The 15015-nt window shown below is 43.9% G+C and overlaps 1 protein-coding gene across 1 annotated transcript in view; it reads left to right on the top strand.

The window, feature by feature from the left end:
- CALCR (calcitonin receptor) overlaps positions 1-15015 on the top strand; it is a 314575-nt gene that overhangs the window by 290350 nt on the left and 9210 nt on the right. Inside the window, exons 11-12 of the mRNA XM_075315660.1 lie at positions 1494-1712; positions 5525-5566. Of these exons, the coding sequence (XP_075171775.1) occupies positions 1494-1712; positions 5525-5566 (261 nt within the window). The remainder of the gene's footprint in view (positions 1-1493; positions 1713-5524; positions 5567-15015) is intronic.

Raw genomic sequence — 15015 nt, 5'->3', positions numbered from 1 at the left:
AGCAACGTGGAGTCCCTGAAGGTAATGCACCGACACTGACACTACACCTGTGGGGCTTCACACTACAAGCGGAAATTTCTCATACTGCTCTTCTGCAGAAGAAACAATTGTGAATATCTCTGCGAGGGAGTGATGCTTTTGAAAACAAAAAAAGCTGCAAAATCAGGTGAACTCATAGGTTTTCCATCATGTATGGCAATGGAGATGCTGGGCTTATAAGTGTCACTCTCACCGGAAACCGCTCCTGCAACTTCAGCTTCGGTCAACAGGTGCCACCGTATTTCCACCATGGACTGTGCTGGTGATAGGAGAGTCAGTGCCAGTGGCTCTGGTGGGCTCAGGCTCCGCTCATACACTAAGCTCAGTGGCGTATGTCTTCCAACTGAAGTTACCACCATTCAGCTACAGCCAGTGGATGACACCACACCCTTCTAATTCTCCCTCCTGTCTGCTGGTCATTGCCAGAGATAGTTTTGTATTCCTGCTTATTTCTGGTTCCTGTTCTGACTATTGATGCCTGTTTTTTGACCCCTGCCTGCTCATTGACTACTCTCCTGCCTGCCGTTTTTGTACCTCACTGCCATCTTCTGTTTTGACCTCTGCTGATTTTGTCCCTTTTTGTGCCTACTGGTTTGGACCCTGCCTGATGACCACTCTTTCCTGGATTTCAGCCATCCATAGGCAGCGATCTCTTGGACCTTGTGTAATTCCAAATCCCTGTATAGGGGTTAAAGGGTTTCAGGCTTTTTGAGATCCTGTCGAATTGGTGGCTAGCCTAAAGGGGGCTTTACACGCTGCGACATCGCTAATGCGGAGTCGTTGGGGTCACGGAATTTGTGACGCACATCCGGCCGCATTAGCGATGTTGCTGCGTGTGACACCGATGAGCGATTTTGCATCGTTGCAAAAATGTGCAAAATCGCTCATCGGTGACATGGGGGTCCATTCTCGATTATCGTTACTGCAGCAGTAACAATGTAGTTCGTCGCTCCTGCGGCAGCACACATCGCTCCGTGTGACGCCGCAGGAACGAGGAACCTCTCCTTACCTGCCTCCCGGCCGCTATGAGGAAGGAAGGAGGTGGGCGGGATGTTCCGGCCACTCATCTCCGCTTCTATTGGTCGGCCGCTCAGTGACGTCGCTGTGACGCCGCACGGAACGCCCCCTTAGAAAGGAGGCGGTTCGCCGGTCACAGCGATGTCGCCGGGCAGGTAAGTATGTGTGACGGGTCTGCGCGATGTTGTGCGGCACGGGCAGCGATTTGCCCGTGTTGCACAACAGATGGGGGCGGGTACCCACACTAGCGATATAGGGACCGATATCGCAGCGTGTAAAGTAGCCTTTAGTCTGTCCGTGACAGTCATCCTGAGTCTGTGGTCAAGGGCAGACGTTACAATAAGGTTCCTCTAGCGATGGTGATGGAGAACTATGTCACAGCCATGTATTGCTCATCACATGGAATACACATTGATGCTGAATTCATGTCATTACAGGTCAACTTGTTCTTTCTCCTGAACATTGTACTCGTCCTTGTGACAAAGTTACGGGACACTCACCGCGCAGAGTCCAACATGTACATGAAAGCCGTAAGGGCTACCTTAATTCTGGTGCCGCTGTTGGGCATCCAGTTTGTCATCTTTCCATGGAGGCCGGAGAATCGACTTGCAGGAGAAATCTATGATTATATTATGCACATATTGATGCATTATCAGGTAACTTTCATATTCAACTGTAATTTTTCTTATTTCCAGTCACTACGTACACAGTATTCAGTGTTAGATATCACCAAGTGCACAAGCAGTACAAGAGACTGCCTAGATCTAATGCACAGACTTGTTTTGCTCCCGCTCTTTAAATAGCAAAAGATTAAGGGTTAGCGTTTTCATTTACCATCTGAGACTATGCACATTTAATCATTGCTTTTTTTCCTTTGGGCATTTAAGGGTTAATCCAGTGGCATAGCAACTGCTTTTGCCGCCCGTGGCGGTCGTCAAATTTGCCGCCCCCCTCCGTTGGCCATCGATAATCCAGAATATATAGAACTTGGCTTTCTTGGGTATTACGTGACGGATGGACGGGGGCAGCGCGTGATGGGGAGAGCGGTGGCGAATGTAGGGGGGCAGCAACTGATGGGGAGAGCGGTGGCGGATGGAGGGGGGGCAGCAAATGGAGGAGGGCGGTGGCAGATCGGAGGCAGTAGCGGCGGTGGATCGGGGGCGGTGACTACTGCTGTGGCGGCGCGGCTGAAAGGGGGCAGTGGCGGGGGGCAGCGGTGGATCGGGGGCTGATTGAGGGCAGTGCTGGATCGGGGGCACTTACCAAATGGCACATGCAGGGATCACTCTCCTCAGCTTTCACGGATGAAGTGAAGCTGAGGGGAGTGGTCACCTACAGGTCACCGGCCCCATATCCAAGGTGATTGGAGAGATCGGTCACAAGGCTAATCTCTCCAATCAGAGCTGGGGGCGGTGACAAAGTTCACCCAGCTCTAGCCAGTGATCAGTGCTATAGCTGAACTGATCATGGCTGGATTTCAATGTTTCAGCTATTTTCAATGGCTGAAATATCACAGTGGCTGTGATTGGCTGAGCGGCGTTCGTCAGCCAATCACAGCCTCCGTAGGTCCGGGGGTGAGACACCACCCCTCCTGAGGTCAGGCAGAGGTCCCCTCCTCCCCGAATCTAAGCTTTTTGCACACCGATCGCAGCCACCGAGGCTCCGGGGCCGCGATTTCACCATGACGTACTGGGTATGTCATGGGTCGTTAAGTACCAGGTCACCATGATGTACCCAGTATGTTATGGGTTGTTAAGAGGTTAATCAACAATTATTATTTCTTCTATGTTTTTCTATTTTTTATTTTTTACCCCCAAAATACTGGCCCCCCTGACATGTGCCGCCTGGGGTGGACCGCCCCCTCCGCCCCCCCTTCTCTACGCCACTGGGTTAATCCCTCCCCTGGTGCAGCAGCAGACTTGCTCAGCTGTCTTCAGTTAGACACTTCTGGGCTGTAGTTAGTCCCTCTGCTTCCTATGGAGGTTGCTGGTTATTCTATTCAGTTAGGAGCTAGCCCTGGAGCACAGAGGATGAGCTCTTACTGCTGCTGCTATCATCTGTGATTGTTGTGAGCTATTCTACTACCCCCTTTCCTTTGTACCCTTATCCCATACACTTTTGGTTATCCCCAGGTTTTTGGTGTGTATGAGTTTTGTTTTACCCCTGTTAGTCATTCTTTACTGGTGGGTTCTTGGGATCTCCATCCCGGTCTGTCCCATGAGTGCTAGGGACATAGTCATCAGGGCCAGGACAGGAGACAGGGCCACGTTGGAGGCTCGACCCTGACTACCTTTAAGTATATCGGGATAAAGGACAGCACAGGGATCCCAGTCTTAAGGTCAGCCGAGGAGCCCCTGTAACATCTTTATCTCCCCGTTACACCAAGCAGTACATCGCTGACAGAATTAATTTTGTCTTTTTTTCTCCCCTCTTAAATTGGAAATATCCATTTACATGGTTGAAGATTAGTAAAAAAGGGTCTGCTGTGTTTTTTGGGGCAGAAAAAGTGCCACTCTAGCCCATAGGTTATATTGCATGTATTCATTTGAAGTTGGCTGAGCTGTAATGCCTGACACAACCTATAGATAATGGTGGCACACTTTTCATAGACCCATTTAAAGTGATATTCCCAACTTCATAGATGTATATTGTTGGATAAAACTTCAGAAAACAAGCACTTTTGCAATTTACTGCTTATTAAAATTTGCAGCCATTCTTGAGATATGAGCACTTTTGTTTACAACTCGTTGCCTAAGATACCGACCACCGCGGCTGTCTAGCTTGTGCGGAAGCTGGTTGGTGATTAGGAGGTAACAGAGAGGCTCCAGCGATTCTGACCAGCTTCGAAATAGTGATTGCACTGGCAAGAATTCTGGCCTCCCCTGGCTCGGAGGATGTTCATTCAGTTGTTTACTTTTGTTTAAAAAAAGCCGATCACAGACGGCACAAAACTAAAGTCATTTCAAATGTCACTTTTCTGACTTTAAGAAACACTAAAAAAAATCCTGAAAACTTAATGTGCAGCCAGTAAGTTACTTTTCAAGACCAGACAGGGGGAAAAATTATGGAATCACTCAATTATGAAGAAAAAATTATGGAATCAGGAAAACCAAACAAAAGAACCCTCCTATAGTACATCACTAGTATTTTGTTGCACCACCTCTGGCTTTTATAACAGCTTGCAGTCTCTGAGGCATGGACTAATGAGTGACAAACAGCACTCTTCATCAATCTGGCTCCAACTTTCTCTGATTGCTGTTGCCAGATCAGCTTTGCAGGTTGGAGCCTTGTCATGGACCATTTTCTTCAACTTCCACCAAAGATTTTCATTTGGATTGAGATCCGGACTATTTGCAGGCCATGTCATTCACCTTATGTGTCTTCTTTCAAGGAATATTTTCACAGTTTTTGCTCTATGGCAGGATACATTATCATCTTGATAAATGATTTCATCATCCCCAAACATCCTTTCAATTGATGGGATAAGAAAAGTGTCCAAAATTTCAATGTAAACTTGGGCATTTATTGAAGCTGTAATGACAGCCATCTCCCCCGTGCCTTTACCTGTCATGCAGCCCCATATCATCAATGACTGTAGAAATTTACATGTTCTCTTCAGGCAGTCATCTTTTTATTGTTTAGCTTTACTGTATGTAAATCCCATTCCCTTTAGGCGGTTTCTTACAGTTCGGTCACAGACATTGACTCCAGTTTCCTCCCATTCATTCCTCATTTGTTTTGTTGTGCATTTCCTGTTTTGGAGACATATTGATTTAAGTTTCCTGTCTTGACGCTTTGATGTTTTCCTTGGTCTACCAGTATGTTTGCCTTTAACAACCTTCCCATGTTGTTTGTATTTGGTCCAGATGTTAGGCACAGCTGACTGTGAACAACCAACATCTTTTGCAACATTGCGTGATGATTTACCCTCTTTTAAGAGTTTGATAATCCTCTCCTTTGTTTCAATTGACAGCTCTCGTGTTGGAGTCAGGATTCATGTCAGTCCACTTGGTGCAACAGCTCTCCAAGGTGTGATCATTCCCTTTTAGATGCAGGCTAACGAGCAGCTCTTATTTGATGCAGGTGTTAGTTTTGGGAATGAAAATTTACAGGGTGATTCCAGAATTTTTGCCAGGGGTTATAAGCACTGCACATGTTATGCTGTCAAGTAGCGGAGGTCGGTCTCCAAGGCAACGAAGTGTAAACAAAAGGAAAGTGTTAATATCTCAAGAACGGCTGAAAATTTTAATAAGACGTAAATTACAAAAGTGCTTGTATTTACAAGTAGTATCCCACAACACTCATTTATAAAAAAATGGAAATAACCCTTTAAGTGCCACTTTTAGCTAACTGTGCTTTGTATACTAACTGATCCTCTTATTAATACAATAGAAAGAGAAATTAACCATTACACATCTGTCTCTTTATGATGATGAGAGTAATAGATACTGTTTTCTTTCTTTTTAAGGGATTACTTGTTGCTACAATTTTCTGTTTCTTTAATGGGGAGGTAAGAGCTCTTTATTTTATATATAATGCCTCATTCTAAATTGTTAGTTGTATAATTGTCAACATTTTTGGGGGATGTTTACCCCCCCCCAATCCAACCCTCCCCAACCCTGAAATGCACCCCCACTCGTCCCGGTGATGCCCCCAACAATCCACCCTGTAAGCTCCCCCTAATGGTGGCTGTAGACAATCAACATCTTATCATTTAGTGGGTTTGTGTCAAGATTGTAAGGTACCCCCTAACCCTTTCCCAATTGCTGGGGTCTGACCACTGGGAGAACCATAATTCCCAAGAACAGGACCCCCTCCAACGGGCCCAACTCCGCTCCATTCATTCTGTATCATCATAACTTTGTTGCTCAATGATAGAACACTCAAATTGTGTTAGGTCTGAAAAAAAGTCACAAAATACCAATTGTAACAAATGTTGTGACCTTTAACACCCATTACTCCCCAAAATTTGCCATTCCCAGTAATTATGGGGTTATGCGTGTTTTAAAAAGCTCATATGTCAGACTTTGGGCTTACCTGGGGTATGTTCACACATGAAGCGTATTTTTCCTACCTCATCTGAAAGCAGCTTGATGTAGGGACAGAGAGCCTGATTCCAGGGATGTATCACTTAGCTTACTGGGTGCAGCAGTTGTGATAGAATCACAGTTTTCTCTGCTGCAGATCTAGTAGAGCTCAGAATGCTGAGCTGTGTATAACCCCGCCCACACGACTGATAATATATAACCCCGCCCCACCAGTGATTGTGCATAACCCCGCCTACACCACTGATTGTGTATAGCCCTGCCCATACCATTGATTGTATATAACCCTGCCCACACCCAATTGTGTATGACCCTGCCCACACCACTGTGTATAACCCCACCCCTACCACTGATTGTGCATAATCCAGCCCCACCACTGATTATGTATAACCCCGCCCCACCACTCTGTATAACCCCGGCCCCACCACTGATTGTGCATAACTCCGCCCACACCACTGATTGTGTATAACCCCGCCCACATCACTGATTGTGTATAACCCCGCCCACACCACTGATTGTATATAACAGCACCCAAACCCGATTGCGTATGACCATGCCCACACCACTGTGCATAACCCCGCCCACAGCCATAATTATGTATAACCCTGCCCACACCATTGATTGTTTATAGCCCCACCCACACCACTGATTGGCATCTTTCTGTCTACACTGTGCATAGGCAGAAACTTGCTCATCAGTTTTTGGGGTAAGGTTGGACCAGGAGGCACAAGACACCTAATGATAATCTCTTGCTCATAAAACACTTATTTTATTTAAACAGCAACACACGGCCCAGTAAGTGACACATAGCTGGAATCAGGTACCTACATCATGCTGCTCTCAAATTACATAACAAAAAACTGATGATTCCCTTTAAAAAAAAGAAAAAAAAGTCATGTTGTGAATTGATGAGGACATGTTTTGTGATACCGTTCCGCTGTGATCATTGCTACTGGAAGAATCGTATTGTATTTTGATGAGTGTAAATCACTTTGGTTACATTTTTGGACAACGTTTGCATCTAAGCAGGTACATTGTATCCGCAGAAAATGTCAGACATGGCAACCGGAGAACAGGACGACCTCGTCTGTGTCTAGAAAGAGAGGACACAGAATATAGATAAAGCTCTCATTGTTCCGCTAAGTGACTGCTCCGGTATCAGGGCGACACGCGGTGTTATCGCAATACCGAATTTGTAGCTTTTTCACTATTGGCCAACAAGACCGATTGAAAAAAAACGGAATAAACTCCAAATTTCATGTATTATTAATCACAAACTAGGTGTTAATAGAATTATAAAGAACTGATTGTCCTGGAATGTTACTATTTCTAGATGTATTCCCCATGTAAAACTCTTTATTTTTTTTTCAAAAATTCTCTAACTGATAAAATGGAAATTCAAAATCTTAAAAAAAATTTGAATTCAAAAATACATCAACCGAAACATTCAAAAATGTATAACAAGATAACAGCGATAATATTAATTGTCAGTTATTATATTCTGTTTTTTATAAAAAAAAAAAATATTACTAGAAATCAACATGACCAGGCTTTTAGGATTGAAATGACCTATTTTTGTTTTTTTTAGGTAGGTCTGTTAGGCCGGGTACATATATTCGGCTTTTCGCCAGTTTGACGGATGCGGCGCACGCCAGTACAGTGTGATACAGTACAGTGGCAGCACCGTAACTTCCGGGTCACATACTCCGGTCACATGACAGCATGTAACCGGCGCTTGCTGCGCTGCCAGTGTACTGTATACACTGTACTGGCGTGCGCCGCATCCGTCAAACTGGCGAAAAGCCGGATAAGTGTACCCGGCCTTAATGGTTTCTCAGGTTTCTTGGAAAAGCGTGACTGAAAAAAAATATTGTTTTATTCTTTAAAACTGATCTGAACTGACCAAGAAAATTTGTTTGCAAGTCTACAACTTGTATTTGAGTGAATCTAATTTCTTTCAGTGCTGTAGGGGTTAAGGACTCTTTCCTATCTGGCTGTCCTTTGTAGCCTTAATCTCAGGTGCAGCACTTTTGTAACCAATCCCCTTCTCTTTAAAATGTCTTACCATCTGATGTCGGTTATAGATTCTCATTCTATGCTGACCACTTTGGAAGGAGCCTGTCTCTGGAAGAAGCTGAGGAGTCGTGACTATTGAAGCTGTGGTGTTTAGCTGCATTGGAGGAGTTGGAAGTGTTTTCCTTTTTGTGTCAATTTTCCCTCGGTCTGTCTCCTTTACCTTGTGTTGTATTACAGCAGTGGTGAGACTAGTGTTTTGCGAGCCTCCTCACTAGCCAGGGTGAGTTTAAGACAAGCGAGGGCCTAGGCTTGTGACGGTGATAGGGGGGAGGACCTGTATAGGAACCCTGTATGGGAAGCATAGGGTACAGGCTCAGGTGAGTTGCAGGTGTAATTTCCCATTGTCACCCTTGTGTTGCACTGCAAGCTGAGCATGTGTATGCTCTGGCATGACAATGGATCACAGGTCAACAAAGTCTTAAGCTCCGATTATTCTTTAGGGCCAAATTTTAAAGTACTATTTTGGTCATTTCAGACAAAGGTGTTGATACCTAATCATAATCTTTGATGAGACTGTGGCAGTCGCTGACCAGACACAGTTCAGTGACCACTAGCCGGTCCCTACACAATTAATGGACCCTCATCACATTTATGTTCATTGTTAACCTCTATGAAGCTGTCTGCCATGTCTGCTCCTGCTGCACTCTCTTTACACGGCTCTATAAAGGGAGTGATCATCAGAAAATGACTTTTGCTTAAATTGGGTTTTTGTGTAGCATGTATGTATGTGCTGGTAGAACACTTTTTGGCTATGTTGTTTTTTCATATCTGAATTAAAAAAACAAAGGTAGTAATATTGCAATTTTCACACTGGCAGCTGAGGATATTTTAGATTCATACTAATTGTTATTTCAAGGAGAATTTTCAGCAGTCTCATTATCATAACTGGCTAACAATGACAGTTACACAGCTACAGGAGCCACGAGTTACAATATGCAATGTCACATCTGATGATACTCCCCCTCTCTTCACAATGGTTTTTTCACATGCTTATTATTTGTCACGGTGGAGTGATGGAACGCTCGGCGTGCTGCACTGGAGGCGGGGTGAACCAGAGAAGATTTAAAAGAAGGCCCTGACGTTAAGGAGAGGGGAGAGGTGTCACCACCTAACTAACCTGTCGCTGATCCCTGAGCTCCTTAATATCCATAAACAGGTCCTTACCCCCGTGCTTGATCAAGTGCCTAGGCCCTGGTTGACCCTGGACTAGTCCTGACTAGTGTGCAGGCCATCAAGACATTAGTCTTACTACCAACATAAAGACAACACGAGGAAGGTGAGACAAACAAGGGAGACAGATTCAACAAAAACTCCAGTTCTTCTCCAGACAGGAACTCCACCGCATATGCTGGAAAGATCACCACAGCTTTCTCCAGAGACAACTCCTTCACAGGTCAGCATAGAATGAACTATAACCGGTATAAGAGAGAGTAAGAAGTGGGTTTATATAGCAGAAGGGTGTGGCTGCAACTGAGATTAACAGCTTCAAGTCTATCTCAGCAGGATAGCAAAGAAACCTTCACAATTTTAAGAATAAAAAAACACCGGGCACTATTCCCTGGTGTGAGTCAGGCAGAACAACGTGAAGACCTGCTTAGTTGTAGCGCTGTATTACGCTGAACAAACAAGTGCCAAGGTGAATCCACTCCATGTGGTGCACTGCAAAGATCCAGGAGATATGAACTTCAAAAATATAAAAAAAAGCAGGCAACTCACCGGTCTGTGAAACGGCCGTCGTTTGTGTGCATCCATCCCTACCCCTCCCCTACATGCCTGAAGATTAAAAGTCCCTTGAATGTTTTCCACTGACCGGTGACTTGTCTGCTTTTTCTTATATTTTTGAAGTAGAAAAGAAACCGTAACCCCTTCAGCACTGAAAGGAAAGATCACCATAGCTTTTTCCAGAGACAGCTCCTTCACAGGTCAGCATAGAATGAACTATAGCTGACATAGAAAGAATAAGGAGGAGATTTATGTATTGGAAGTGCATGGCTGCAGCTGAGATTAACAACTATATGTCAATCTCAGCAGGATAGAAAAGAAACCTAAACCCCTTCAGCACTGAGTGGAAAAATCACCACAGCGTTCTGCAGAGACAGCTCCTTCACAGGTCAGCATAGAATGAGCTATAGCTGGCATAGAGAGAATAAGGAGGAGATTTATGTATTAGAAGTGCATGGCTGCAGCTGAGATTAACAGCTACAAGTCAATCTCGGCAGGATAGAAAATAAACCTTACCCCCTTCAGCAGTGAGTGAAAAGATGACCATTCCACAGCTTGCTCCAGAGACAGCTCCTTCACAGGTCAGCATAGAATGAACTATAGCTTGCATAGAGAGAATAAGGAGGCGATTTATGTATTAGAAGTGCATGGCTGCAACTGAGATTAACAGCTACAAGTCAATCTCAGCAGGATAGAGAAGAATCTTACCTTAACCCCTTCAGCAGTAAGTGGAAAGATTACCATTCCACAGCTTTCTCCAGAGACAGCTACTTCACAGGTCAGCATAGAATGAACTATAGCCAGCATAAGAGAGATTAAGGAGGAGATTTATATAGCAGAAGGGCGAGGCTGCAGCTGAGATTAACAGGATCTGTGATCAACTAAACGCTGTGACCCTCTGATTCTAGATTCCCTTATTTCACGCTAATGACACACTCATGACATTAGCGTGAAATAAGTGTGGAGTAGCTCCAGTGGCCAATACGAAAATTGCAAGATTTCTAATTTTAATTTTTAATAGAGATTATGATATGAAAAATAATAATGAAAATAATAATAATAATGATACAAAATAATAATAAAAAAATATATAAAATGAAATAAAAAATAAAAATATATACTGTATATCAAAAATGAAAAATAAATAAATAGGTGGATGTGCCTCTTGGAATAGTCACGCTATTTCTGTCATCATGGCATGGCTTTCTAAAAGGCGATGATTGGAATAACGGAGCCAGATGTGGATTCGGGCAGCATAAATCAGCTGTTAGCTTCAATTTAAAGAAAATGTAAAAGTAACAAAACCAATTGCGTATTTTGAGCTTTTCTCCGGCATTATAGCTTTTTAGCATGGCAAAAGACATTTTCTGCATTTCTTCCAGGATCAGAGTGACTTCAATTACCTTCAAAAGAAAATAACTCGCCTGCCCGGCTTTATTTTTTATTTCCATGAAGAATTACAGACTGTGTCACAATTGTTTTTTCACCTTTGGTTGCACATTAATGACTCGAGGCATTTTACTGATTCACAAAAATGTAATATTGGAAGAAGCAGAAATTCTACAACATTTTCTTATTTTTCTTCTAATCTGTTTTTATTTATGGATCGTAGCAGTTTTCTTTTCTGTCCATGATTACGGGGGAAGCCATTGTGCTTGAGCAAGAGGATTGCCCCTATCATCATGTACAGCAAAGACAATAAAAGAAGGTAATAATCATACAGCGACATATACAGACTGGCAGATACAAGACGAAGAGAAACCCATACCTTTTAGAATAATACTGCAAATGTGCACCGCAAAAGTGTTAAAACGTAATTCCATTTACAAAGGCAAAACCACAGTAAGAATCGGAATTGATCAGTGATACATAAATAGTACCATTATATCATGCACATAAATAGCACCGCTATCCTGTACACATAAATAGTACAGCTGCAAACATACACACATAGTACTGATATGCCATACACACATAGTACTGATATGCCATACATACATAGTACTGATATGCCATACACACATAGTAGTGCTGTAGTGCACACATGCATAGAATCACTAAAGAATATGTATAAATAGAACTGTAGTAGCACACACATAAATAGTACCACTATGCCGCACACAACTAGTATAGTTACAAACATGCACAAATAGTACCAATATGCCATACACATATAGTACCGCTATAGTACACACATGCATAGAACCACTAAAGCATGTCAATAAATAGTACTGTAGTAGCACACACATAAATAATACCGCAATGTCATACACAAATTTTACTATGATGACACACACATAAATAGTGCAACTAGGCCACACACATAAATTGTACCTATCTAGCATGCACATGAATAGTACTGCTATAGCATGCATGTAAACACTACCACAATAGCACGCACACATAAATAGCATTGCAGTGCATAGATATGAATAGTACTTCTATGTCACAAACTTAAATAGTACCATTATGCTACACTCATATAGTACTTGAGTAGCACACACATAAATAGTACTGGTATGCATATAATTAGTACCACTACAGTATGCACATTAGTACCACTGTACTACACACATAGTACCAATATAATGTATAAATAAATGGTACCGCTATAGCACACACATAAATATACAGTAGTGAAACACATATAAATAGTATTACTATTGCATGCATATAAATAGTACTGCTTTAGCATACATATATATTACCGCTTCTGCACATGCATAAAAAGTACTGCTATAGCACACATTTACAATTAGTGCTGCAATAGCACAAACATACAGTCATATGAAAAAGTTTGCGCACCCCTATTAATGTTAATCTTTTTCTTTATAACAATTTGGGGTTTTGCTATTTCAGTTTCATATATCTAATAACTGATGGACTGAGTAATATTTCTGGATTGAAATGAGGTTTATTGTACTAACAGAAAATGTGCAATCCGCATTTAAACAAAATTTGACCGGTGCAAAAGTATGGGCACCTCAACATAAAAGTGACATTAATATTTTGTAGATCCTCCTTTTGCAAAAATCACAGCCTCTAGTCGCTTCCTGTAGCTTTTAATGAGTTCCTGGATCCTGGATGAAGGTAGATTTGACCATTCCTGTTTACAGAACAATTCCAGTTCAGTTAAGTTTGATGGTCGCCGAGCATGGACAGCCGCTTCACATCATCCCACAGATGTTCAATGATATTCAGGTCTGGGGACCGGGATGGCCATTCCAGAACATTGTAATTATTCCTCTGCATGAATGCCTGAGTAGATTTGGAGCGGTGTTTTGGATCATTGTCTTGCTGAAATATCCATCCCCTGCCTAACTTCAACTTCGTCACTGATTCTTGCACATTATTGTCAAGAATCTGCTGATACTGAGTTGAATCCATGCGACCCTCAACTTTAACAAGATTCCCGGTGCCGGCATTGGCCACACAGCCCCAAAGCATGATGGAACCTCCACCAAATTTTACTGTGGGTAGCAAGTGCTTTTCTTGGAATGCCGTGTTTTTTTGCCTCCATGCATAACACCTTTTTGTATGACCAAACAACTCAATCTTTGTTTCATCAGTCCACAGGACCTTCTTCCAAAATGTAACTGGCTTGTCCAAATGTGCTTTTGCATACCTCAGGAGACTCTGTTTGTGGAATTCTTGCAGAAACGGCTTCATTCGCATCACTCTCCCATACAGCTTCTCCTTGTGCAAAGTGCGCTGTATTGTTGACTGATGCACAGTGACACCATCTGCAGCAAGATGATGCTGCAGGTCTTTGGAGGTGGTCTGTGGATTGTCCTTGACTGTTCTCACCATTCTTCTTCTCTGCCTTTCTGATATTTTTCTTGGCCTGCCACTTCTGGGCTTAACAAGAACTGTACCTGTGTTCTTCCATTTCCTTACTATGTTCCTCACAGTGGAAACTGACAGTTTAAATCTCTGAGACAACTTTTTGTACCTTCCCCTGAACAACTATGCTGAATAATCTTTGTTTTCAGATCATTTGAGAGTTGTTTTGAGGAGCCCATGATGCCACTCTTCATAGGAGATTCAAATAGGAGAACAACTTGCAAGTGGCCACCTTAAATACCTTTTCTCATGATTGGATACACCTGCCTATGAAGTTCAAAGCTCAATGAGGTCACAAAACTAATTTAGTGCTTTAGGCTAAGTTCACATTTCCGTTGATTTGTATCAGTCACATGCGTCGCTTGACGCATGTGACTGATGCGCTGTTCAACGCTGTACAACGGATGACAAAGAACAGAATTCTTTGTCGGATTCCGTTGTGTGCGGGGGGCGGAGTTCGGGGGGGAGGGGAGGAGCCGAGCGGGGCCGTGGCACTGAGGACGTCAGTGCCGCAGTGACTGCAGGACAGGTGAGTGTGTGTCTGTGTGAGTGTGTGAGTGTGTGTGTGTATACATATGCTGAATGCGGGAGGGGGCGGAGCCGAGCGGGGGGCGGGGCCAGGCGCTGAGGATGTCAGTGGAAGTGCTGCGGTCTGCATGGCTGGGGACAGGTGAGTGTATCTGTGAGTGAGTGAGTGTGTGTATGTGCATGTATGTATGTATGTATGTGTGTGCACATGCAAAGTGCGGGAGGGGGCGGAGCCGAGCGGGGGGCGGGGCCAGGCGCTGAGGATGTCAGTAGAAGTGCTGCGGTCTGCATGGCTGGGGACAGGTGAGTGTATCTGTGAGTGAGTGAGTGTGTGTATGTGCATGTATGTATGTATGTGTGTGCACATGCAAAGTGCGGGAGGGGGCGGAGCCGAGCGGGGGGCGGGGCCAGACGCTGAGGATGTCAGTAGAAGTGCTGCGGTCTGCATGGCTGGGGACAGGTGAGTGTATGTGTGAGTGAGTGTGTGTATGTGCATGTATGTATGTATGTGCATGTATGTATGTATGTGTGTGCACATGCAAAGTGCGGGAGGGGGCGGAGCCGAGCGGGGGGCGGGGCCAGGCGCTGAGGATGTCAGTAGAAGTGCTGCGGTCTGCATGGCTGGGGACAGGTGAGTGTATCTGTGAGTGAGTGAGTGTGTGTATGTGCATGTATGTATGTATGTATGTGTGTGTGTGCACATGCAAAGTGCGGGAGGGGGCGGAGCCGAGCGGGGGGCGGGGCC

Source organism: Anomaloglossus baeobatrachus, chromosome 6 (assembly GCF_048569485.1).
Source record: "Anomaloglossus baeobatrachus isolate aAnoBae1 chromosome 6, aAnoBae1.hap1, whole genome shotgun sequence".
In the NCBI taxonomy this organism is placed as follows: domain Eukaryota; kingdom Metazoa; phylum Chordata; class Amphibia; order Anura; family Aromobatidae; genus Anomaloglossus; species Anomaloglossus baeobatrachus.
Note: the sequence above shows the minus strand (reverse complement) of the source record. Positions and strands in the feature narration are given on the sequence as shown.